Here is a 26131-nt window from a genome sequence, read left to right as displayed (position 1 = left end):
GGAAACAAATTAGTCAATTCCGAGAAACGAGACGGGTAGAGCTTGCGCTTTCCATTGTCATAGTAACGTAGCGATGGATACGGTGGGGCGCGGGCGGGTGAAGCGTCCGCCGGCCGGCCGCTGCTTGTCCTATGTTTTGTTTCATTCATTCGTCCATTCGCCCACTTGTTGTGCGTTCGCGCAGTCGTGTATCTTTGGTTTTGTGTTGGTATGCAAACTCGCTGTGCATAGTGTGATTATATTTGGGTTCTAACGAGACCTTCAATTCAACATGGATAAATTCGTAACCCGTACGTCAACTGATGATCAACCGCCATCGAGTCAACCCGTCCTTAAAAAACAAACAGTTACGAGTTCTAAACGACAATACCATGAAGACTATTTGAAGGTGGGGTTTACTTGGACAGGAGACAAAGAAGAACCAAACCCTTCTTGTCTTGTTTGCGGCCAAAAATTATCCAACGAATCAATGGTCCCTAGCAAATTAAAAAGACACCTCTCTACAAAACATTCTCATCTCGTGGGCAAGGACCTACAGTACTTTCAACGTTTACTGAAATCTCAAGCCCAGCAATCTACAAGTCTTACCAAAACAATGACTATATCTGACAAGTGTCAAGAGGCAAGCTATCACGTGGCGGAACTTATAGCGAAAAAAATGAAACCACATACTATTGCAGAAAATTTAGTTTTGCCAGCGTGTCGTCAGATTGTGAAGACGTTATTTGGGGTTGAAGCTGAAAAGGAGGTGTTGAAAATTCCTCTGTCAGATAACACCATCAGCAGGCGCATAGAACACATGTCAGAAGATATTGAAGCACAAGTAATAGAAAAACTACGAATTGTTCGTACATTCGCCTTACAAGTTGATGAATCAACTGACATAAGTGGGAAGGCCCAGCTGCTGGCATTTATACGGACGGTCGTGGAAGATGACTTCATTGAAAACTTTTTTTGTTGCAAAGAACTGCCCGAAACAACAAGAGGCGAAGACATATTTAATGTTTTGGATGCATATTTGAAATCCTCTGATTTATCATGGACTGATTGTATTGGAATATGTACCGACGGAGCACCTTCAATGACTGGTTCTATAAAAGGGTTTGTTACTTTGGTGCAAGAAAGAAATCCAAATATTGTGCTGACCCACTGCTTTATTCATAGGGAAGCATTGGTATCAAAAACTCTACCGAATGATTTTAAAACTGTGTTGGAAGATGTAGTAAGAGTTATAAATTTCATTAAGAGTCGTCCATTGAAATCTAGATTATTTAAACAAATTTGCCAAGACATGGATGCAGACCACTACACGTTGCTTCTTCACACCGAGGTGAGATGGCTCTCGAGAGGACGAATTTTGTCCCGCGTGTATGAACTTAAGGAAGAGTTATTGATATTCCTCACATTGGAGTCATCAGAGTTTGTTAATTTATTCAGCGATGATACATGGTGCACAAAATTGGCGTACTTGACAGATTTATTCGAACATCTTAACAAATTAAATGCAGGTATGCAGGGACGAAATGAGAATATTCTGACGTCATCAGATAAAATAAAAGGTTTCGCAGAAAAAATAACGCTATGGAAAAATCATATTTGCCAGGGCACTCTGTCCATGTTCCCGCATACAGCGTCAAGAAATGTGGATTGTAGAATGAGATCTTTGATAAGGGATTCATTAGAATTGTTAGAAAAAAATGTAAACAAATACTTTCCCAATATCGAGGTTGAGAAATTTGATTGGGTGAGAGACCCGTTCAATATTTCAATCAGTAGCTTGGTTGGTTTTGAATTGGAAGAGAAAGAACAGTTTTGTGAGTTAAAAAATGACCGCACTTTGCTATTAAAATTACAGGAATTGAATGTAAATAAGTTCTGGTTACATGTTTCAGCAGAATATCCAAAATTAAGTAAAAAAGCTCTCATTGCCCTATTGCCGTTTTCGACATCTTACTTATGCGAACAAGGATTTTCAGCATTGACAAATATAAAAAGTAAAAATCGCGAACGTCTGCTATCTGTTGAGGAAGAGCTTCGAGTATGTTTGTCGACAATTCGCCCAAGAATAAAAAGCCTTTGCTCGACACGTCAGGCTCAAATATCGCATTAATTGATTATATCATGTTATTTAAAACTTATTGATATACTTAATTATAAATACTATTAAAGTTCATTTTCACCAAAATAATTTCGTTTTTTCCTAAAGGATATCAATACCTCCCTACGTCCGCACATAAATCAAGGCCTCAAATATCCTACGCCTACCAAATTCTTTACTGGTGTGCCGTGAAAGTTTACTGAAACTAAAAGTGTGCCGTTCACAACAAAAGGTTGAAAAAGTCTGCCATAGAGAGTAGAACATGCACATTATATTTACCTATATACCACATGCATTTCAATTTCAACTACTGCCATAGTTGCGTGTCAGATAAGATACACAGTTTTCCGGGTCACATTGTCACATTTCGAGATAAAACTGACGGTTAATTTAATTTACATAATTAATGTCAACATATGGAATCCATATCTGTTTTTCTTTTTGTCCATCGAGGTCGAATAGAACTTTATGCTTTAATCGATGATTTATTCGAATAATGGGCGTGACACATGACGTCATATTAAGAATCGGCGCGCTATGGGTTTTACATTATCGATTTATTAAATGAAAATCATTGAGAAGTACCTGATTGTGAGTCATCGATGCTTAGTCCTATACCATGTCGGAGTTACATCGAACTTTGAAATAGATTTATGAGACACCGTGAACAAGCAAGATGGATATAATTATTCTAGTGTAGGCGGCTCAATGTACTAGGATCGTCTATTTTACAATGCTAGTAAACTAAAGGCAATAATGGTAACTGACCGATGATGTTAACTCCTTGTTCAGCTCGAACTGAGGACATTACTTGCGGTCCGTGATCCAATTTCAGAATGGCATAGAAAATTACACACGAAAGTACTAAGGCTTGTAGTAAAGTATATTGCTGAGCTTGTAACTGTCGAAAATAAAGCATTAAATCATTTCTCTTGCTTCTAACGTCAGCTTGGCGTTTTGCCAGCATCCGCTCAGCAAGGATGTTCAAGTTGGGATATTATGTTCAGTTGACGTCATACACGCAAATCCCTCTTTTCACTAGTCTATGGGAACGTCGGATGTACGTTGCCATAACGTTCACAAAAATGAGAACATCTATATTCCTTCCCCATTCAGTTTTGCCGATTCATATTGCTTTGAAATGACATTTTGCAGATACAATGTTATGTTCTATTCAAATAAAACGAGATGTTTTCGATTGTACAGCTTCTTATGGCAACTATCTTTATATGGCTCGAATTATTAGCCTATAAAATGTTCTTAGTATATTTTTAGTATGAAAGTAAGTAAAAGGCGACGTGATACGCGCCGTAGGTGGTCACCTCCATAAACTATTCTTAAATAGCTGTTTATATACTTAAGGATATACTAAATTTAGGTCATGATATTGTTAACATAACGTGCGATATTTCGGTAATATTTGCAGTTAACATTAACCTGCGCATAATGTATATCATAAAGTTTCAATGTCAAATCTGTTAATTTTTATAGCAATGGCTAGTAACGTTAAGGTGCGATCACAGTGGCATATAAAAAACAAAACATAAATAAAAAAATATTGCTTGATAGTTTAATAGACCCAAGATTTCTAGGGCAAAGTTATGTATGAGTTCAGGTTAAAATATTGCTTAAACAAGTTTGATCCATTTAGGTCAAAAGGGCAACTACCACATTCGTACTTACATAAATCCTTTACCCCCTCTAATTCAGGTTAACATTTTATATAAAACAGTTCCGTATCTATTTTCATTCATTGATACTTTCAAATGTTATTAACCGTATTCTTTTGACTACGGCCTTATTTCTTTTACGGCTATGGTTTGTGTAAACAATGGTGTTGGCACAGCGCCATCTGTCGGCAATTCACGCTTATATCTGATGACTAATACAAGGCTAATGCATAATAACACTGATAGTGATAATTACCTGCATTAGCAACGATAGCAACGTAGTAATTTTATCCTAATAACTTAGGGGAGTGTTTGTAGAGGTGCGATTTGTTACACCTACTTCCTGTCATATCTTCGCTTCAATGATTAGTGTTTCGCGCCCACGTATGCTTGCTTACATTTAATAATATAGGGGATTTCCTAAGCCCATTGGAAAATTAGGGAATTGGTGTAGGCTGACCAACATACCCACTTCAAGTAATGACGAAATAAAATCATGATTGTTATTAGACAGAGTAGGTACACCTGTAGAATCTTTCTGAGAAACAGACGTGATGTTATGTGGTCTACAAAATTGTAGTTGCCCATATAAACATACCTAGGATATATCCTTACTACCACTGTTTGCTAGTTCTAAACACACGTACCAGCATACACATACTATGTCAATGTAGTAATCACTAATCATTGTTTGGCAGCTGTTTATAAACATCGGGAGTCATTTTATTGTGTGCTCAATGTGTAGTACATCATCTGTGGTTTGTTTACGTCAGAACAATGAACCAAATTCTGAGCATTGCTTGACCATTAGAGAATTTGGTTTAGAGCAATTGCTGCTCCTAAATTAGGAAAAGGAAGACTCTTTTTGGCAATATTACTATGTCCTATTGATTAAATTATATTTTGCTCATAGTTACGAATATAAGATGAGTAAGTAGACTCCATCCTTTTTTGGGATCCCACGGATATTGTTTCTTTAAGCGAAGGATCAGAGTATTTGTCGTGATGGGTAAGACAAGTGGGTGCGTAATATTTTCTGGTACAATGAGAAGTTTCTAGCTTACCACCCACGAACACCATATTTTCCTCGTATACGTCTTGTATGGTCTAATTATAAACTTGTATGTAAACCCTAAAATAACTTTACAATCATTTTGAATTTTTGGATGCATTTCCAAGGATTGAGTAGGTGCCTTTAACGTCAATATATTTACAATGATGAAGAGCTAAACTAACACTCTATTATTAGAAGATGTATGTTGAATTAAGCGAGTATGTGTGGGATGCATAGCACTGCCTTCTGCGCAGTCGAGAAGATTTGTGATACACACCTAATAATCAGCACTATAAATAGTTATAAATCGGTTTAAGAATACGCACGGTTATAGGCTATTCATCAATTTGTTACGGGAACCGATAAAATTGTGAGGTCATGAAGATTTGCTTTGTAAAATTTTAGTACGTTCCTACTTATACATGTTTGTATTCATAGATTTATGGTTAGTTGGCGTTATTGAGGGAAAAAATGGGTACAAAAAGTCTTTTCTATAACTGAAATAAAAAGGCCTTAAATCGACTCCTTTAAGAGAAGACAAACACGATAGTGAAGTGATCGACCATGGAGTTCTAATGCGTTTTTAACACTGATGAATTATCATTGTTATCTATTACTACTACTATTCATAGTACATAACTCATCAAAGACAGTTACTTATCAATCAGTTCGGTATGACAGTATCAGGATGAAAATCTAGTATACAATTCCCAGATAGTGGTGAAACATATTTCGCAATATACATATTTGAATAGTGGCGAATGTCTGGATTCGTTCTCCAAAGAAAGCCATTGAAAAGCAAAGTTTAGTTTGTAGGAAGTTTACAGGCAACTCGCAAAACGTTTCCGCAGTGAGCTGTTAATGTTAGCAGTCTGTGAAAGTTGGACCTGAAGTTGTTTGAAATGCTTCCAAGACTTAATTGTCGTGAGTTTCCTGCAGTTCTTAAGTGGCTGGATAGTATTGGACTCGGCGTTTAAGTACTACGCTGTAAGAAATATAGGGGTTTATTAATACACTTAAAATACTATGGGTATGGTATCAAGTAAAAGCATTTTCTGGTCACTTGCACATTCAGTGTTCCTGGTTGGTGAATTTCATGTTTATTAAAAACCGTGTCATCATTAATTTATTAAAAGGTAAATTAATTGGCCACAAGTCTTTTATTACGCTTTGGGAAAGCCTTATTTTGTTTCAAAACCGATTAGTCACGAATTAAAATCATAGCGTGATGTAAACTTCACGCAAACCACAGACACCACGGTACACTCGTGAACAGTTGATTCATCTTAGCATTGTATGCAAACGCTACTGACGTCTGCTAGTTTCGGTACAATGGCGAATTAAGACAAAGAGCCGATGATTGGTTATGGTATTGCACTAAGCTTGGTCATGCTTCACCAAGGAAGTTGAGACACGGTACTTGAGTAAGCTACCCACCTATTTCTTCTATTTTCCAACTTAAAACACAAGTTTTGACCTGATTTTCTTCGTGGACTAAAAAAAAATAACCCAAATTAGATACTTTTTCGTAATAACGATCTCGTAATTGTATGTCTAAGTCCAAAGTGCGCCTTCAGAATTGATGCACAATAGCACCAACAATGGCCGATATTTGAATAAAATTGGATTGAATGTCACACTATTCAGCAAGGTACACCTGCTGTATTCTCACTATTGTTGATTCTTTAACAATCATCTGTAAATATATTCTCTTTATTGTTTGTCTAATCTTAGAACATCAGGTTTAATTATATTTGGTGGCAAAGGTTAGCGCTGTCTATTGTTTGTCGTAGATTTCAAGCGCTGAACATTAATTCTACGGAACGAGTGACGATTGTATCTCATCAGATTTTTAATGAGGATTTGTTCTTGGACGATGTCCAGGGTCTACGGAGCGTGTCAACACGCGTCCTCATTAACTTAATTGTAAAACAAATATACAGCTATTTGCAGCACTTTTTACAACGTGGAACGTGCTATTTCTTTCTTTCGAATGGACGTGTTTATTGTTAATTATCGGAAGTCAATTGTAATGCAGAGTGTGCACCTGTGATTTTATTGTTCTAAGTGTCACGGACAGTTATTTGATCCAGTTCAATGAGCTACGCAATTCGCTGGAGCTTTCCTTCCAGTTACCGAAGTCAGCTCAAAATAATATTATATTTTAAGTTGGTAACCATATTACATGGATATCCAAACTACATACATTAGTATGTAATTTTTTGTTCTAACGACGACAGCTTTTCTGGACATCGGATAGATCACAGCTGTGGCGTTTAAAGCTATGATATCATACTTATTTACAAAAAAATATATTTTTCGTTATATAGGTATTTTCCATTTTCCTGACAATCTTTTAACTGAAAAAACTTAAAAATATAGTCAACAAAAAAAATCATAAAAAAAAATCATTTTAACTGTCTCACCGTATCTAAAAATAACAGTATATTTTTATCAGTTGTGTTTCATAGCTTTTTCTTAAATGCCAAGCGTTTACTCCGGAGACCCCACTGATGTCGTTGCTCGTTACGGAATGCCAGGACTCCGTTATTCGTCCTGATAATTTTGTCATAAATAACACCACTGTACAAATTAGGGTGTGACCTCATGGGAAAAATATGCGTCAATTTACGATTGTGACTAATTCTCATCAAGGGCACCATAATTTTTTAACTTTCATTTTAATTTGGTAGAAAATAATCGACGTTTGAAAATTACGTGTAAGTAAATAATATTTGTTCAGACATTACACGCTCTGAAAGATTAATGAAGACATCAGCAATTAGTGGTATCATTGTATAATTACTTGAACTGTAATTAAATAATAACAAGACTAATCGCTCGTTAGGCACTCGATTTACCAATCAGACGAAGTGGCATCCACGCACTTGGAGTTCACAGATATTTATTCAATATTATTTTATGCTTACCATGTTATCAATTAATTGGCAGTAGTGGTTTTTGCAATTACTCCATATTTAATTAAAGAGATTAGTTATCAGCTGTAAACTGTTTGAGACCCAATTATATTTGACCTTAGGAAAGTGTAGTTTATTTACGGATTGCACAGATAAATAGCAAATATGTGATACGTCTCGACGTTTTTCTGTCTGAAGGCCTAGTATAGGGAGTATGTTTAGTACGTTTTCATTGATATTTAGTAAGAACAAATGCTACTTATTTTGAGAACCAAGGGAGTGTCAAAAATATTGGACACGATAATTAATTTCTATTCATTGGGCGACAAACCTTCAAAATTAATTAAGATTAAATATGAATGCAATGATGTGCCATCCGACGGCTGTTATAAAGATAAATTGTCTCGTAAAGTTAGTGACCACATAACACAATGATGCTGAGAGGGACACTCGAGTGCAGCGCCCCTATCTTCGTTCACTATCGTTATCTTGTTACTCGCCGTGTCGTAATGCCAGTGATTTACACGCCAATTGTCGGCATCTATTCACTCGACCCTTGAACTCACTTGCAATTTAAAACAGAAACTTTATGACTTCTAAACGATAAAATAATGTTTTCCCATCAAAACAGCAATGAAAACAATTTTTGAAACAGTGTCTAGTACAAGTTATGTGAAAGTTGTTTAGTGTTAAAAAGTACTTCGAGAGAATATGAAATGAGTCTACAAAGAGAAAAACGTACAAAATTCAACATGTGGAAGGCGATTATACACAGGAAGAGAAAATACAGCGAAGTCTTACCATGTGATCGGGAGTCCTACTCCGCTCTAGCGGCGATGCAAGGAGGTAGTTCTGCGACACTACCGCCATCTCTCGACGCGCTCAGAGCATGTAAGTATTCTTGCTACTCCACGCTAGATGGCAGCACTGATTGTTTCTGTAGCATACTGTTATTAATTTGATATTGAATTGAATGTTGAGTAAATTATATAGTATTGAATGAATATAAATAACTTTTATTACACCAATAACTGAAATTAAGTAATTCATGGACCATTAATCATTAGGAAATATGAAAAAGCGTTAAAATAATAATAATAAATAAATGCACATGTTGCATTGCATTTCGTAAGTCTTGTATGTAATAATTTTAGAATAACTTTCAAGAGCAAAACATAATATCATTTACAAACGTACAATACTTTAAAATCGACGCAATGACATTGTGTGCATTTTTTGCGCAGTCGCGTAATAGCATGGTCAGTGCTTCCTCTCGGACTTCAATTGTGGGAAAATATGATTCATGCCATTGTGTTTAGTGTACCAACCGCGTCAAACGCTGCTGCTCTCCAAATGAGGTCAATCTTTGTTACATTTCTGGCGACTCCACGCTCGTGACCCACGGTTTTACAACAAATGGCCCTTGCGACAACTCGCAATGTTCCAAGAACGGAAACATTATTATTATTATCTCAATATCTTAGAATTTATTTTTTGTCGTATTTAATTTCGTAACTTCGGTAACTATGAGGATAAGCTAGCAGCAATAAAAGTTAAGCGTTAATCTCTTAATCATTATTTTCTTTTACAAAACGGCCATTTTCAAGCAAACCGTTAACAATAAATGCCTCTTGAGCTTACTCGTCTCATTCCTCATCCTTATTCGGAAACAATTGTCATTGTTCCGAGTAAAAATCGCGAAAGGACATCAGTTGGCAATGCGAAGAGGTAATCTTTGGGTAGTATTCAACAATGCGCTGACTATAAAGAAACTGACGTTTACAGCGTAGAACGTTGCCCACGCGCAGACAATATGGCTCCCACGACATGGTTTCCATGACTTTACGTAAATCTGCTAATTACCGCGCATTTACACATAACAATGATACGTTTCCCCACTTTAATATACATAAATTGTCCATAGTGGAAAATATTATTATAATGCTCAGTAATACTGCATGAAAGCCAAGAATAGTGTGTTTCTACGTGTGACGTGATGGATGAATGTTTCTTAATACTTTAGTCTCTCACATAGCCTTGTATTTCATATTTAAGGTTTTGAAAATAAATATAACATGTAAATGAATACAGAGGAAACATCAATCACCAACGACATTTACATACATGCATTATAAATCGAAGGTCTTTCGACGAGTCATGTATCAGTGGGTTGTAAAACTTTCTTGTGTCATTTTCTATTGTATTCTTCTAAGCTACCGCACTGTATTCGTCTAATATCTTGTAAGTACGTTTCTTGTGTACATAGTTATTAAGCTCGTACAGTAGTAGATATGTTTGTGCAGCATTTGTTTGTACATGTGTGTCGTTCACGCAAGCCTCAATGGCCGGTGTCAGTGTACAGGTTTGACCCACATACTTAGCCAGGCCACGTCTGCGGCGCGACCGCCTCCTTCGGGACTTCAAACACAACTACACGCATACTCTCCAATGTATTTATGCATATCTGAATCAACAATAACCAGCATAATGGGTCCCTTCAATGGTTTGCATATATTAGTTTATGAGGTCAACATTTTCTAGTGCATCCGGTCTTAATAAACACATTGCGGTTCATTCTTGATTAAGTGGCATGATTTTGAGTAGTTCGGAAGTCACTTGTAATTATGACTTTGTTTATACTCATTAGCACAACGGTTGTCTTAGGTTACGTTTTTAGACAATGATAGGTTTGTTTTTCGATTTATTTATATTTATTGATCCACTTAGCATCAAGCATTCAATATAAACGAACTAGTTGCCTGGTTTCTAACCTTAATTCACGGGTGAACAATTCTCGAGTTGGCATCTTGATCCAATGAGAGATTCGCAAAAATATGACTATGTCCCCGCGCGTCACGGATAATGAGCAGCTCCTGCTATTGTGTTCAAATTGTGTCAAATTAACGCATCCGTTTTCTAAGAACTGACTCATGACGAATTAGCCTGTATTGCCATGAACTAAGTTTTATCATTTTGCGGTTAGCTTAGTTTACAACGCTTTCTTTGAAATTGGCCCTTGTTTTTATTGCCTGCCTTATTGTTCTTCACTTGAAGGTTCACGGCGAAGAAGAACTTTTTTCCCGGGCCATAATGCTGATTCATCAGACCATTTAGTATGCATGTAATTACGACTAGTTGCAATGACAAAAACGTCCAAAGTGGACTTGATCTTCCGCTATTCATTTTCCAAGATCAAGTTAATTCTCCGTATATGTCAAGCATGCTTAAGAAACAACCTCTTACTTGATGTGGAAGCGAGAACTGCTCCCACAAAAAAACTAGTTACGCTCTGAAGGCCGTCATTACTAAATTCTCCATAGTTTTTATTCGACTAAGCTCTCAGAAGCAATTCCAATCGCGTTCTTTCGATGAATACGGAAAACCGATCTGAGCTCCTACTTGTGGAAACAGTAAAGAGTGTCTCGTGCCCATTCGTGCCCCTGGAATAATTTACTTCTTTCCTTCATACGGCGTTGTTTGACTTTTTAAAGGTACATTATGTTAACACGCTCTTGATTTTATGTTTGCCATTAAATGGACGATGATCTGTTAGATGATCAAAAGCTTGCATGATTGACAGACAGACACAGTTCGACTTTAATTGAAAAGATGTTTGTTTTTCGGTGTCTGCCTTTTGATAAATGTCTGGATTAGATTAGCGATCTGTGAAACCGTCAATATCTGCGATTATAAAAGTAGCAGCAGTAGCAGTCTGTAAATCACAATTCTGTTCAAAAAGCTATTAAGATTTCTCAGAAAGCTGTTCCTTTGTTTATGTGTCCTAAAACTGCCTATGTTTTTTTGCACAAAATGGAGATTGTTCCCAGAGTCATATGGTATGATGGAGACTATTATGGTCGGTAGTGTTTTGTTATATTTACGTATTGTTCAGAACGCGACATATGGGAGGCGGTGGGTACCTTCACCGCAGCTGGGGGTAACAGGATGCGAAGATACGATTAGCGATCTTTTTCTCTTGCATTTTAAATTACGTTGGTACCGTACCGAGCTTACAGAATATAGCTTCCGGCTGTTAATAAGGTTTAATATATTTTGCTAGACAGGAATAAACTCGACACTTATCTGATCATAGATGGCTTTAAAATTGTTTTATGAAGGATGCGTAAAAATTGGCTATTTTAGATATTGGGTGAAACAGCTTTTGTCTTAGGGATTGTTCACACCAAACGTATTGTCCGCCGCTGACTGTGAGTATACTCACAGTCGGCCTCAGTGTGAACGTCGACTCAATCTGCAGTACGCGTACTCACCAAGCCGACAATAGGCTATAGCGTACGATGCGCTACATGTGTGAACAAAAGAATACGCTCGTGTAGGTTCACACTAGATGCGTACGCTGAGCGGCCGACTATTCTACACATAAAAGAGCTCAGTATTTGAAGTTGCTCTTAGCATTTTATAAACGATCTCTGAGATCACTCGTGGTTCCCATACGATAAAACTAGTGTATTTTTTTAAAAAATCGGACGTTTACTGATATTTCAATTAAATGATGCGCATTCAGATAGTTGCCATTTGCGAAGCTCTAGAGGAAGACGAAAATAATAAAAAGAAGAGATTGTGAGTACATCCCTTAAATTTGAAGAGATGTTTTCTTGGTCAATTTCATACTTTATATTTCGAATATAGACTTTATCCAAATAAGTTCAAGAAATATTTTCGTATGACAGTAAAAACATTCGATGAGTTACTATCTTTAATACGTATAAGTTTATATAAAAGGGACACTAATTATCGACGTGCTATTCAACCAGAAGAAAGATTGACAATTACTTTAAGGTAAGAGGAAAACAACTTGTACTGTAATCAACACTTATTTATTATAATCAAATCAATCACGTTTAAACAATTGCGAAAAGAACAATGTCAGACGTCCATAGTAACTTAGGCTCAATAAAAATATTTCATGTACAGTGAAAATTCTTACAGTTTCTTGTGTAGTTTCCCGCTGATCCCCCCAAAGGATTGTTCCCCCCAAAAAATCCCCCGTGGGCAGAAAATACCCCCAAATTTGGGGGGAATCCCCCCAATCTGGCATCACTGCGCGGCGGTGCGGACGCGGCGGAGCGGCGGTGCGTACGCGGCGGAGCGGCGTTATTCGGCAACTGCGTCCGCGTAGCCAATCCGCGTCCGCCGTGCATAGTCGCGTAGTAAAATAATCGGCTACTGAGAGTCAGCTACAACAGACGACGTAACAGCGTATAGTCGGTTCGGTGTGAACGACAATTTCAATATATATGGAAAAGCAATAAACTGCGTAACGCGCGCTCACAGTCAGCGGCGGACAATACGTTTGGTGTGAACGATGCCTTAAAACTATTATGCATAAACAGGAAAGGAGGTAGGTAGGCAGTGTCTTCCTTCTACACATTTATGGCGAGTGGGGTCACAAAGCAAATTACATAACTTTTCATTATAGCGTTGAAAACAATGAATCAGCGGAGTGCTCGTTAGTGAGTCACCTCCCCACCTCATTGTGGAGGCCATATCGCACTTATCCTTGCCTTTTTTCTTAGCAAAGATAATCTCGTATTCTGTCCCTGTATCCCTTAAGTACAGGTTTTTGTAGGGTGTGCATGTAAACAACTAATTGTAAATGCGAGAGAGCTGACTTTAATTGACATACTCTGGCCTTTTCATTCCGTGCCAACTATAAACTTTTAATTAGGTACATTGGTTAAATGCTAAGAGTTTTTCTTTTTATCGAAATGTTCGTTGGAATATTATGATAAGCTTACGGTATTATGTGTGCGAATACTTTCTTAAATATTTAATAGTGTGCTTTCACTAATTATGTAATTATGTTGTTACAGGTAAGTGTCGATGGCTTTACGAATTAACTGTGGTATTACTTATGCGGTAAGTACGCACGTGCCTTGCCTTAAATTCACGCTCTCTAAACAAAGGTCTTAACGGCCTTATCTCGCACAGAATTGGTGCGTATTTAGTTAAGTTTTAATTCGGCTACTCACCAACTGCTAATTATCTCACTGCGTCCATCAAGATGGGTTATCTCTTAATTTTACTGTTTCACGGTGTCTTGCTCAGATATTTTTACTTATAACGTTTATTTGCATACGCTGCAAGTGCTCTTATACTTACTCGTTAAAAAATATTTATGTGTCGTTATCAGATTGTTTTATGAAACCTTAAATGGCATTTAGGTAACGCTAATAATATTGAGTCTGGCTAATAAACACTTATGTTCTTTATTTATATTTTTAATACATTCTGTTAAAGATTTTACGCAAAAATGAGAATTTTATGACGCAGTTAATGAAAGATAATAATATATTGTTGGACGGATGCAGTGAAGTGCATTAATTTACTGGTGTAATTAAAGCTGTTTTGTATCGTGTGTCGCGATGGTCGTCCGCTGTCCGTTCGCTCCGGATGCCATCAGCATGTGAAAACAAGACCAGCTTAGGGTTACGCGGTCGGATTGACCAGGCTTTCAAGCTGACGTTTTTACCGCAAACAAGATACCTCGTAGACACTCCAAATTGGGTCTCTAAAAATCTCGTGTGCAGGCAGGTTTAACTTCAAGACCATGGATAATCTCTCATGGACCACCAAGAAATAATTCATTTTATTGTGCGATAACTTTCGTCTTTGATATATATGTTTATCTATAGGCATTATGCATTTTTATTTGAATTTTATCGGTGTTGTCTGTTTGCTTTCGAGTAAAATCAATTTTCTTTAGCACTTACTGGCTTCGTTCAGTACCTTTTGGATCGTATAAGAAATTAGAAAATTAGTCATCATCATGCGGTAATTTTACAGTTATTTAAATTTTAAAGAAAATTGAATTTAAACTGGTGAAAGATATAATGGAAAGATACAACATCAGAGAATTACTATGACCAGAATCTGAAATGCCTAACCCATGCCTACCTGCGATTTTGGCCATGTGCATTACACCGGCGTTCATAAAATTAAAATCTCAGTTTGCTTTTTGAAAATAATGCATTTATTAAGTACCAAAGTTAGTATATTTGATTACAAAATTCCTAATCTGTTTGTTTAATAATAAAGTGTAAGATATCGTGTCCTGTATTAACCCCTGGCTCAGCAGACACTAAGGATGTTTACAAAGTTATTTTTGTTTGAAGCGAGCTATGTCGTCAGGCCGTTATTGAATCGGGCGAGTTCATCAACAGAACAGCTACTGTTAGTTTGTATTGAATTATAAACCTGTTGTGATTATGTCATTATGGCTGGCCCGTGTCGATTTGTTGGCACCGTTTCCAACGGTATCTTGTATGATTGGAACATTCTGCATAGTTGACTGGCTTTTGCAGTGTTACTATGTTGACAAATCTATTTTGTAATTATATGCATATGAAGATCATGCTTGAGAGTTAAAAGATCTCTTGAAAGTATAACCATGATTTAAGTCAGATTTTTATGATAAAGCTTACAGACTTGGTCTAAAGACTAAAGTGTAGGATAACAACCCATTTGAGATGTTTCTGCTATTGCAAATATGCATAGACGTTAAGCGACCGTGACCACTTACCAGTAGGTAAGCGGTTTTCTTGTGTAGCTTAAAATTACATTAAAATAAGATCATATGCATGTTTATCTTAAGCAACAGAAATAAATGTTTAAACTGTTACGTATTTTCTAAGTTATTCATATAAAATTATACACATTCACCGTCAAGCAGCGCAGAATTTCATTGAAATTACATACCTATAACGTATTAATTATGCGGCTCACAAAACACAATGTGAAGCTTTCGTTCCATACTCTTTCCTAGAATCGTTATACAGTCGATATTTTAAATTTTCACTATAACCCATAGTGCTCGCACATTAACGATTCCGTTCGCATAAGGAGTGTGGGAGTCGTGGAACAGTTTGTACTAAAACTTACATTTATATGGAGAGTTTAGACAGCTACACATTTTGAACCGACGGTAAAATTATTCTTAATAAAACAAGAATATTACCATTTAGGCTCTTTTTGATAGATTAAACAAAATTACGTAGTAATGGTGTTTAATTTGTCAGCTCAGCTGTTTATTATTTCGTACTAAACATTTACGAAGAAAATGCAAAATACCTTATCTTAACGTCAAAACCGATAGGTCTGGGCCGGTGTACGGTGATTTGGCCCGATTTTAAAACGTTCGTGCCAAAAATATTATTCCCACTTTCAACGGCAATGCAGATGTGCCATTTTACGCATACAAATTGGGACATAGTCGTGTTCCCAACTTCATACGCTGAATGTTATGAAACTTTTAACTTTCACGAAGCGCATTCGCTTTTTCTGACTGAATATAGCACTTAGGTTGATTCTTTTTCCACGTAAATATGTGTAACTGCAATTATAGGGGTAATCATGCATGTAAAACCATTTTGTAAAAATGTATGAGCGTGAACAGGTGAGGTGGCGTGTTAACATTAGATCATCAATAATCTTACAATGCCTTTTTAGATGATTCAATGCTGCTATTGAATTGCAGATGCCATACACCTTATTGTCTTCATTATTTCTTCTTTGAACTTAAAAGACAATCTACCAAAAACTGAAATAGAATTAAGTAAGTTCAGGGTTGGTCCACGTTGCCAATAAGGCCTTTTTGAATATTCTTAGAATCGGTTGCCATATCTCGAAACTTTATAAAATGATAAAATATCGCCTTTATTAATCGTTATCTGCAGACGTGCACAACTTAAAATTCAATCTCAGTAAACGTGACTCGATGATGTCTTGCTGATATTCTGCCGTGACCTGTCCATTTAACAATTTTCCCTTTTTGTGTCGTGTACACAAAACCCATCTTTCACACTGTTTGAACGCTAATTTTAGCCCAAGATTTATGTTTACGTATTTCTTCCGGCGATAGCTGTAAATATTCCTAGTTTAAACGCTTACATAAATTAACTAGAAAACTCATTAATAGTAAATTCTTGTTTTAATTAAGAAATTAAATGTGAAATAAATCGTAATTAAGTATTCCGAAACGGTTTCACTTTAGTGCCATCTGCAATATATTGCTGCATGTAGATAAGAGACTACTGCGGTGCGGTGTGGTACACATGTTCTATTGATATTTGCATACGATCGGCTCCGACCGTACCTACTGTAGTATCGCTAAGCAAACGAGTCCAAAAGAAAACTGCCGTCAAATTATCGTTGTTACGTGCGAGTGTGACCCCGTTTCGGTTCTATCACTGTCAATTTGTTAAAGTGAAGTTTCAATTATGTATAAGTAAACGACACGTTCACCATTCACGCAGTTCGTGTCACTGTGTGTACTCCCTTTAGACACGTGTATCTTTACAACGAATCATGTTTTACATTATCTGCATGCTTTAACTACGCTTCCACCGAAATGCGTTTAATTTCGAAAGTAATAAATAAAAGAGCTTCAATTTTGTACGAAAGTGTGTCAAGCCATATTCCTACATTACAATATTGTACACGGCCCACCTCGTTGAATTCTGAAACTTCATTAAGGTTGGGAGCACGCTTAAAGCATACACCGCTTGTAATCTGAAAAGTTAAGTGAGGTTTTAAATTTAAAATTGGAACAGATAAAATGTCAGGTTGTCACAGATGTCATGTAACTGTTCATATCAAGCGGTCAGTAAGCTGACACTAGTTTTATTAGCTTATGCACATGACCTTACATCGCATCGGCTTAATGGTTACGTATCTCCTAACCGCAGCATAAACATAATTTTGAGTCGCAGATAATGTAAATATTATGTCTAATAGAGAAAATATATCTCCCTAGTCAACTAGAATTGATAAACGCCAACTTCGAAGTTCCGACGCGATATGATATCGCTTATCGTATATGACCAAGTTTTTTTGTTAAACTAAGCTTTATGATTCCAATAGGGCTGCATCTGCTGATAGAACAGCATGCATTTTTTACTAACCATTCAGAATATGAGTCTTATTCATTTTAGTATAAAGGTCATTATTGAAATAGTGGTGGTTATTTTCCTCTTAGCCATTGGTTCCTTTTTGATCGTGTCAGTTTCCGCCGTATAAGCCATATTAAGAGCTGATTCAAACCGTATGGTTAAAGTAAACAAACAACAATATCCTCAGTTGAGCGATCACGTGCCAGCCCTGGTAGTGGTGGGTGCACACCGAGCGCGCGTTGGTAAACAGTTGGCATCGGTCCGTGTCGCGCGCACGTCGCGCCTCGCTTCTCCGACATTGTGTGAGGTGCGTCCACACTCTTGTGTCCGGTGTGCCAGCAGCCGCGCCACCACAATGCGCAGGAACTCTGCGGTTTGCTCCCAATGAACCGCCGTACCATTGTGCTTGTTTTGTGGAATCATTACGTGCTTTTGTCAAGTGCTATACGTCGTGGTTTTGTTCAGTGACCATTCTCCAACAGTTTGTATGTCATTATAGCGGTGTGATGTATACTGTTAACTTAATTCTCCTCAGTGATCCATCGAATGGCTACATGCAACGTCCAACTTCTGCCAGTAATAACTTTACGCAACTTACATAACGGCGATAAGAAATTGGAAATCATTTCTGAACTTTACGAAGCTTACGTTTTCGAAAGCGTCTGACGAATCGTCTCGCAAATAAGTCTTGGTAATGTCAGATTTCATAAATTATAAGGTCAGCAGATAAGTTGACAGTGGCCCTGTAGAGCAGTGTTCTGTAATAAATCAATTAATCACTCAGTATATTGATTACCTCCAGTGGCCCAGGGACCGTATCACACGTCGCTGGGCTGGTACCGTGTAAGAGGGGCCTAAATATAGCTGGCCCAGCGTGGCGGTCACAACATCACCCTTTGCGGTGACATCTACATACATAGACGCTGCGACTAATTAGTGCGTCAACGTTTTAAAACTAATGGTGCAATGTATATCTTCTAGAGAATATTGCCTTTTGTTTTGCACGACAGGTCGACCAAAACAATTGAACGGGACCATTATTTCGGATTTCAACAATACCATGCCGTTAGCTTACCTGCTTTGATACTGATATCATTGTGAAGTTACCTTGTGGAGCTCAACCGAGGCTTTACCTACATCGGACGTAAAATTCTTCGATGTTAACTCAGTTATAATTGGAGGTGTTATGATCAGTTCACTTCAGTTGGCCCAACTTTTTCACCGCTTCGTTAACTTTACATCGATCGTTCTATAATGGTCAGTTAGTATCGTTTATAAATTTATAACTATTTACCAATAGAATTAGTTCTGGTCTTCGGGATCGCTCTAACAATTGTGGTTTCAAATATTGAAGATATTTTGTTAAATCTCCTGATCTAGTAGCGTGACTGAACGCCGACACTTCGCGGTTCGATTGCTATCAATGAAGAAAAGTTTAGATACACACGAATGGTTCGGATACAATATTCACAACAAAAACATTCGTGTTTTGATCTTCATGTAATAACAACTGACATTTTATAAAAAGTACCTACTTCGTAATAACTTTCGGTTTCTCTATTGATCGAGTGCTCGGAATGTAAAGTTAATCTTGGCGAATATTTTAACAGTTGTTCAAAAAAGGATGTAAGCATCTGTCGAGCCGGGTGTTCTAAAATCACGCTTGCACATGTCGTGTGTCGGGCGTAACAACGTCTTGGGGGCCCGTATCCCGCTACCTGCCTCGGCACGCATTGTTCTCCTCCCCACTCGTGCTAAGAACGGACCTTCTTACCCTGTTTTGTTCTACGAACAACAATAACACGTTGTTTTGTTCTCAAGTACGCCGCCGTAGAGTCGTAGCTGCACTTGATTAGTAGAATGTTAAGTTCAACTTGCACCATCGCGTCGAGCTATTTATAGTTTATAACTCCTCACTCGCTTAATAAAGCACAGCTCCTTTTGTGTAATCAACGCAATTACATACTGCAAATGCGTGTGTTGTCATGCGGCTGCAGGAGGTTGCAAACATTGACAGAATATAAAGTTATGTGCCTTCGCGATACAGGTAAACGATTCATAATAGTCCAATCGGCTGTTTTGTCAATCGCACCACGTCTTTTACCCACACCGTGCATCAACGTTGAATGCAAAGAGAATCCGATTCGGGTCTGCACATATGCGATGGAATTTCAATCGCTGTTTTCATAATAGAAATTTATTTCGGGGACAGCTTTGTGCCCAAAAAAAAGGAGTTCTTAAATATTTATGTGCAGAAGATAAAAGTAGCGGTACACATGCATTTATTTGAAGTTTAAAGTTCCGACATACGAAGTATTTGAAAAAACTGTAGTGTTTTAGCTTAAGAGTCCCCTTGCATAACATCGCACTAGCTTATAAATCGCGGTCGTGGTCTACGACGATAGATAAGTGCGTGCTTATCGTCACTGAACCGAATTCCCCGAGAAGCCGATAACATGCCGTGAGAACACGCATTCGGGGGATAATCCCGGATTTTTGGGGAACATTTAAGGCCAATAAATATAACTCAAGTTGATTACGATAGAAGCTTTCTTTTGGACTTAAGGGCGTGCGTTACAATGTCAAAATGTATGAGGTTTTATTACGATCTAAACGTTTTATCGTTATTTTGGGCGCTATTTCAGTATCTATTTAAATAGACCGATAACGTTACGTTACTCATGGTGTTATCTCAGAAAATATTACATATTATAATCCCACAGCAATTTTATATGCATTTACAGTAAAGAGCCCATTTCACTTAGCGTTTGCTTTTACTTGGAAGTCATCGCACTGAGTTTAATGTCTAATGAAGTGTGTGGGTAACTCGAGCTTGGGTAATCATGGTCAATGAAATTACATCTGATTACTTACGCAGAATAGAGCTGTAATGTTAAGGACAAGGCACTCGATACAAGAACATTACAAGCTTACAAAGATATCTCAAAAATAGAAGTCCATTAAAAAGACAAAGTATAAATAAAAAGTTTATTGTACAGTATAAATAAATACCAAGTGGTATAAATAAATAGCAGTTTATTGTACAGTATAAATAAATACCACTTGGTATTTATTTATACTGTACAATAAACTGCTATCTTAATACCATCTTTCCTCAAAAGTGTAGCGTACGGTAGTCATTGTAAATTTTCGCGGCGCACAGTGGGCTGAAGTGGTCAGTTGTCAGATAGGATCGGGGTCATTCCCCCGTGGTTCCGGCACCTGGCCACGGGGCGGATATTGACGCACTCATGGTGTCACCCGCGTCAACTATTGACGAATATCTATACTCGGAACCAAATTATGATATGAAAACTTTTTGCGAAGCACACAAAATTTCTTTATTCTGGGAAACTATTCGTAAACTGTCAATTTACTTAGAAAAAGCAATATAAATAAAATAAGAATTTATTGTTATCTCAGTTAACAAGACTTTTTTATAGCAACTGTTTTGAATTTAACAGCTAGAAAGTTAACTTTATATATTTCCGTCAGCGTCTGATTTATTGGCAATAAAATCATGTGAATCGAGAACATATCGAATGCGATGCAGTGCGTTGATAAATATTGATAGTACCCTTAACGTAATGGCTATTGACATCAGCTCCGCCGAGGGAAAGTGTCGAGTGCTTTACACTCGCTTTCCAAAGTGATTTGCTACTGAACTGCATCTATGTACCTACTTAGAATATACTAAAATATCATGTTTTCTAAATGACTTTGCGGTACCAACGTGTAATTATTCTTTATAGGCAATTTACCGGAAACCATTGTTAACTTCTTGCACGTTTGACCTTTTACAAGTCGATATTTGGTAGTTTACTGCATAGGGCCTATTTTACAACGATTGTGCAAGTAGGAAACGGCACAAAACGTGCAATGTCTTATAGAAATTTCGTATACACGTTTAGTGATAGTCACGAATTCAATCTTGTTTGGGAACTCTCTGTAATGAGTATAATTCTTGTAATTACGTGGGAAACATGGAAATAATCTAGATAAAATTATAATTCATTGTATTTTCAGACGTTTTTACGGCGTACCTTGTTCTTGTAGGTTATACAAGAGCTTTCACTTTTTTTATGAAATTTTCGAATGCACTTAAACCTTATTACGTATAGACACATTTTGTTCACAACAAGATTTCTTTGATCTTATTAAGTTAGCTTGTGAATTGTAAATGTGGAGAAATCTCGGCGCACATTGTATGGCGGTGTGTTCGCGTACCTCACTGAGGTCTGTCAATTACGGGACTCGAGTCGCACTTTATGACCGCATGTGGAACTTGTCGGACTACTTACCCGCGTGTGCCACTTTAAGTGAAATTCTTTGACTCAACGAAATCTGTGAAAACACTGGCAACGTGCAATATTGTCTAGATAAATCCTTTACCAAATATATTTATAGAAAATGAGCTATAAACAAGGCTGACAGGCTAAACAACGTGAATCTAGTTCTAGAAGCTGTGTTAAAAGCTGTTATGGGTAATAATATCTTATTGATGTCCTGCGGGCATTCCGTTGAAGTAATATTACAAGATACGAGCTCGTGTAATCATCACTCTGCCAGAGAAATGGTTTTATCTCAGTCAGTGTAGAACATAAATAAAAATATGCTACGATGGCGCAATATTACGTTGCAGAAGATTATATTTGAAATACCAGTCATAAATCTCTGCTGCATTCTCATGCACGTAGGTGAAAATTAAACATCATTGAATTTAGACCCGCCATGTTTAATTTTCTCAGACTACGAAAACAAGCTAGGTACTGATGGAAAGTTAATATTTATAATTGTAGAAACCAGACCATTAGCAGCAACTATTAGATATTAGTAATACGATCCACCAGAAAGGAATGTTGTGATTCCCAAATCCTTGACATTTCACTTGTTATTATTGACATAACAAGAGTATCAGCCGCAGTTGCTCAAATAACAGTTGTCTATAAAGGGAAGCGAGTGTTATTTCAAATAAACTTCCCATTGTATATCCAACGTAATACCGGATTCGTTTTGAGCCTGAAGTAAATCCTAAAATAATTGCAAAGCACGTCCTGTCAGAGGAAATCTTGATAAATTCGTACTTTACATTTAGAACAACATAATTGCTTGTTTGTTTTAAAATTCTGTGCACGCCGTATCCTCCGGTCATTAGTACATTGCTCTGTAACTAAGCCTCGTTTAGTTCTACGAAACGAGCCTGATAGAACATTATGCGGATCGACAATACATGTCTATGATGTTAGGATTATAATGTAATCTCTATTGCTATTTATTACAGTAAGCTGTGTAGCGTTTGAAATTCGGGGCTTTGTAACTGCATTTCATAGTCTTCACACGCCTATATATCTTGTGTGAATCCTGTAATGCGTTCAGTGAACAGTTAGTGACTTCACACCACCGATGTGTAAAGTCAGAAATAAATCTGACTAAAGATGCATCATAATTGTGATTTCATTTAGTCAATTACATCGCCAAGAAATTCTCACAGAGATAACTTCACATTTAAACAGGAATAAGTGGCATTTCCTAATTTCTCAGTATGTTGACCCACCATCATTAAGGCATCCGTCTAAGCGTGTCACAATTTCTTAATTGTTATAGCCCACTTCTTTAATATGGGCAGTACTGTACATTCTGCATTCTGTGGGAAGCGTTCGTGCCAGTCAAGTCTATCTCATTGAACAATTTATCCAGCGTAAGGCCGTCTAAATTGAGAGGCGCGATACACAAATGTTCCAATATCACTTCGAAGTCAGATACAGTTTCATCGATTCCGGGAGCATTCGATCGGGATCAACGCTGGCGTTCGTCCAAACAGCAGTTTATAGCTGACTCTGTTTACCGAGCCGAGCCGTCACCTAAATATGTTCCCGCCTTGTAAAGCCTGTAAAAGCTTTTATCAGAACGCGTTGTTCGACTCTCGCCGGATGCGGAAATGTTAACTGCAATCAGTAGAAATGGTGCGCGATACATTTCTAATCGGGCTCGTGTGTCATCCATGATTATGTTTTGATTGAACATTGTAAATATGATGTTATGTGTTATTCTATGATTGGCTTGTGACATCTATTGAATAGCAAGGTGTCATTCATCATTTAAATCTTGTGTAGTTTTGTTCTATTCAAACATAACCGAAATATCTGGTCAATATAATAAAGAATTTATTTATTTGTTTCATAAATACAATGGATATGATGACATAACGTACCAAATATGCCAAAAAATACATTATTAATTTAATTTGGAATTCAAACGCTATTTCCCTTAAAATTGTGCATTCTAACATCAAAGTTGTAACGTTTACGTAAATTTTCCTCTTAGCTATAAAGATGATCTCATCATTATATGTATGTATGTCAGTGTAAACACATTGCTACAGTAGATAGGTAGGTATGTAATGCAACGGTAATGCGTCGCCGGCGTTCGGTGTGCGTGCTTAATCTCTTCCATTGAGCATTTGTAAGGCGGCAGCATTCTTTTACCCTACTACCCTGATTGACTCGTCTACCGTACATTCATGAATGTTGAAGCACGCCGTTTCATTTCTATAACCAGTAACATTATAATTCATAATTTAAATAAATATAATGTATGGTTCTCGCTCAAAAGCCAAAAGTTGTTGGTTATTTTAAGATCTTGTTTGTTACGTATTTTCATCTACATTGCGTAACTCGATATGTGCGTCTTCCACACTTGTCTAATTATTTAGATGATTATTCTGTGTATGTGTCTGCAACGCATCAGTTTCACTTACGTTTGCTGAAGTATTTACGTATGCAGTTATTCAGTACATTTGCACGGCTGCGTCGGCCGTTTGTCTGGGCGCACGCACACTCCCTCCCATTCTATTGGCACACTTCTCTCTAACGAAAGTTTGTTATTTATTCCAGTTTTTGCGCTTTCCTTACCACTGACTTCTTCATTGATCCAGTGTTCTATTAACCAATTTGATTTGATAATTGATTTGATGCTACGCGCCATGTATTTCGCTTCGTGGTAACCACTTATCAAAGTCTTAGCAATTGAAAAATTTCAATTCGTGTGTGAATGAATGCTTGCCTTATTTTCTGTAATTGCTAAGATGATAGAAAAAAACAATGCTGCTTTTCTTTGCAGTAGACAATATATTGTCATAAGTCAGCTTCTGTCATAAGTCAGGTGCATACAGTTGTTATTTATTGATAGTTCTAATTTTATTTACATTTAATTAGTTATAGTTGTATTGTATTTATAACCCCTTGTCACACAATAGGTGTATTCAATAAACCAATAATAGCTTTGTATTCAACAAGTGGATGTTTACATGCATTGTGAACTCAGTGATCCTTTATGAGTTGTCATTGAATATAGAAGGGCTTGTATTAGTTGCGCAAGAGTCGGCGTGCCAAGTTCAGCCGCCCACCTCCGCCCAAACACGCGCCTACGCAGCATCGGTAAGCTGGTCTTAGCATCCATTAGGATTTGTGATTGTAACGATCAACAACAGATAACTGTTAATGTTCGACAATTGTATGTCTATCTCAGATAAGGCGCCGGCAGTCGATTTTAAAAGCCAGATTTGGTCAGGTGAACTAAAGAAAACTAAAAATATTGACAAAACTACTTCGTTTTGTGACTCATTTCCATTTTGAGTAGTTCATTAAGAACATTTAATTACGACTAGTTATCTATCTGGTTTATGACTGTCCCTTATAAGAGAATCAAGTACAATATTATCGTTCGAGCAAATATGACTTGAATCACGTACGTATTGAAGCATTCTTGAGCTGCGGACTGCACTATTTTCCCTATGAACTAATGTTTCTGTCAGAACATTAAGCCACCGTTTCCAAAGCCAGTTGCACCTGCGGCCAATGAATAATGTTACCGTTTATTTTTATCGAGTGCATCGTGGATCTCACATGCATCTCGCACGACAAGATATCGCGTGTCCGTGAACCAACGATACAAGATGCATTGCAGCGTAAGCGTAACATTGTTCTGTACTCAAGGCCGTCGTCTTGAGCTACTGACATACCTTCAGTTTGAAGTGTTGCCATGGGAAAAATATTCTCGCTTTTTACTTCTTATTCGCATACTGATCGGGGAATTAAAATAAATGCAGACCAACAGCCAGTTATTATCCTTGCGTGTTGTAAACGACTGGGAATGTTTATTCCATGTGTTGTACTACAACTTCTGATTGAGATCTCGTTTAATTTGCACGTGACTTCTGAAGGTAAACTTTGGTGGTCGACAGTATTGATGTGTTCACTGAACCGTTTCTTACCTTGCTAAACGGAACTAACGAAATCCAAGTAGTGAACAATATGACAAAACAGTATAACAATACGATGTAGGTAAAATTCTGGTTTCCCCCATTTCAGGATTTATAAGGAAATTGTGACTATATGTCCGGATTGGCAAATAAGACGGACCTTCTCGTAATAGGTATGTACTAAGTTTGGATAAATTACGGCATGTTGGTCGATACTGGT

At 37.3% G+C, this 26131-nt stretch overlaps 1 protein-coding gene across 8 annotated transcripts in view; it reads left to right on the top strand.

The window, feature by feature from the left end:
* Positions 1-26131, top strand: part of LOC124643349 (ras GTPase-activating protein raskol) — a 164034-nt gene that overhangs the window by 85488 nt on the left and 52415 nt on the right. The window contains exon 2 of one of the 8 annotated variants that reach the window (XM_047182396.1): positions 8372-8631. The exons of 4 other annotated variants lie outside the window; for them this stretch is intronic. In XM_047182396.1, the coding sequence (XP_047038352.1) occupies positions 8457-8631 (175 nt within the window). In that variant the 5' untranslated portion in view covers positions 8372-8456. Of the gene's footprint in view, positions 1-8371; positions 8632-17912; positions 18137-18322; positions 18343-26131 lie in introns of those variants that run through there. 3 more of the 8 variants (XM_047182382.1, XM_047182365.1, XM_047182388.1) reach the window with 3 other exon arrangements.

Source organism: Helicoverpa zea, chromosome 2, assembly GCF_022581195.2.
Source record: "Helicoverpa zea isolate HzStark_Cry1AcR chromosome 2, ilHelZeax1.1, whole genome shotgun sequence".
NCBI lineage: Eukaryota > Metazoa > Arthropoda > Insecta > Lepidoptera > Noctuidae > Helicoverpa > Helicoverpa zea.
Note: the sequence above shows the minus strand (reverse complement) of the source record. Positions and strands in the feature narration are given on the sequence as shown.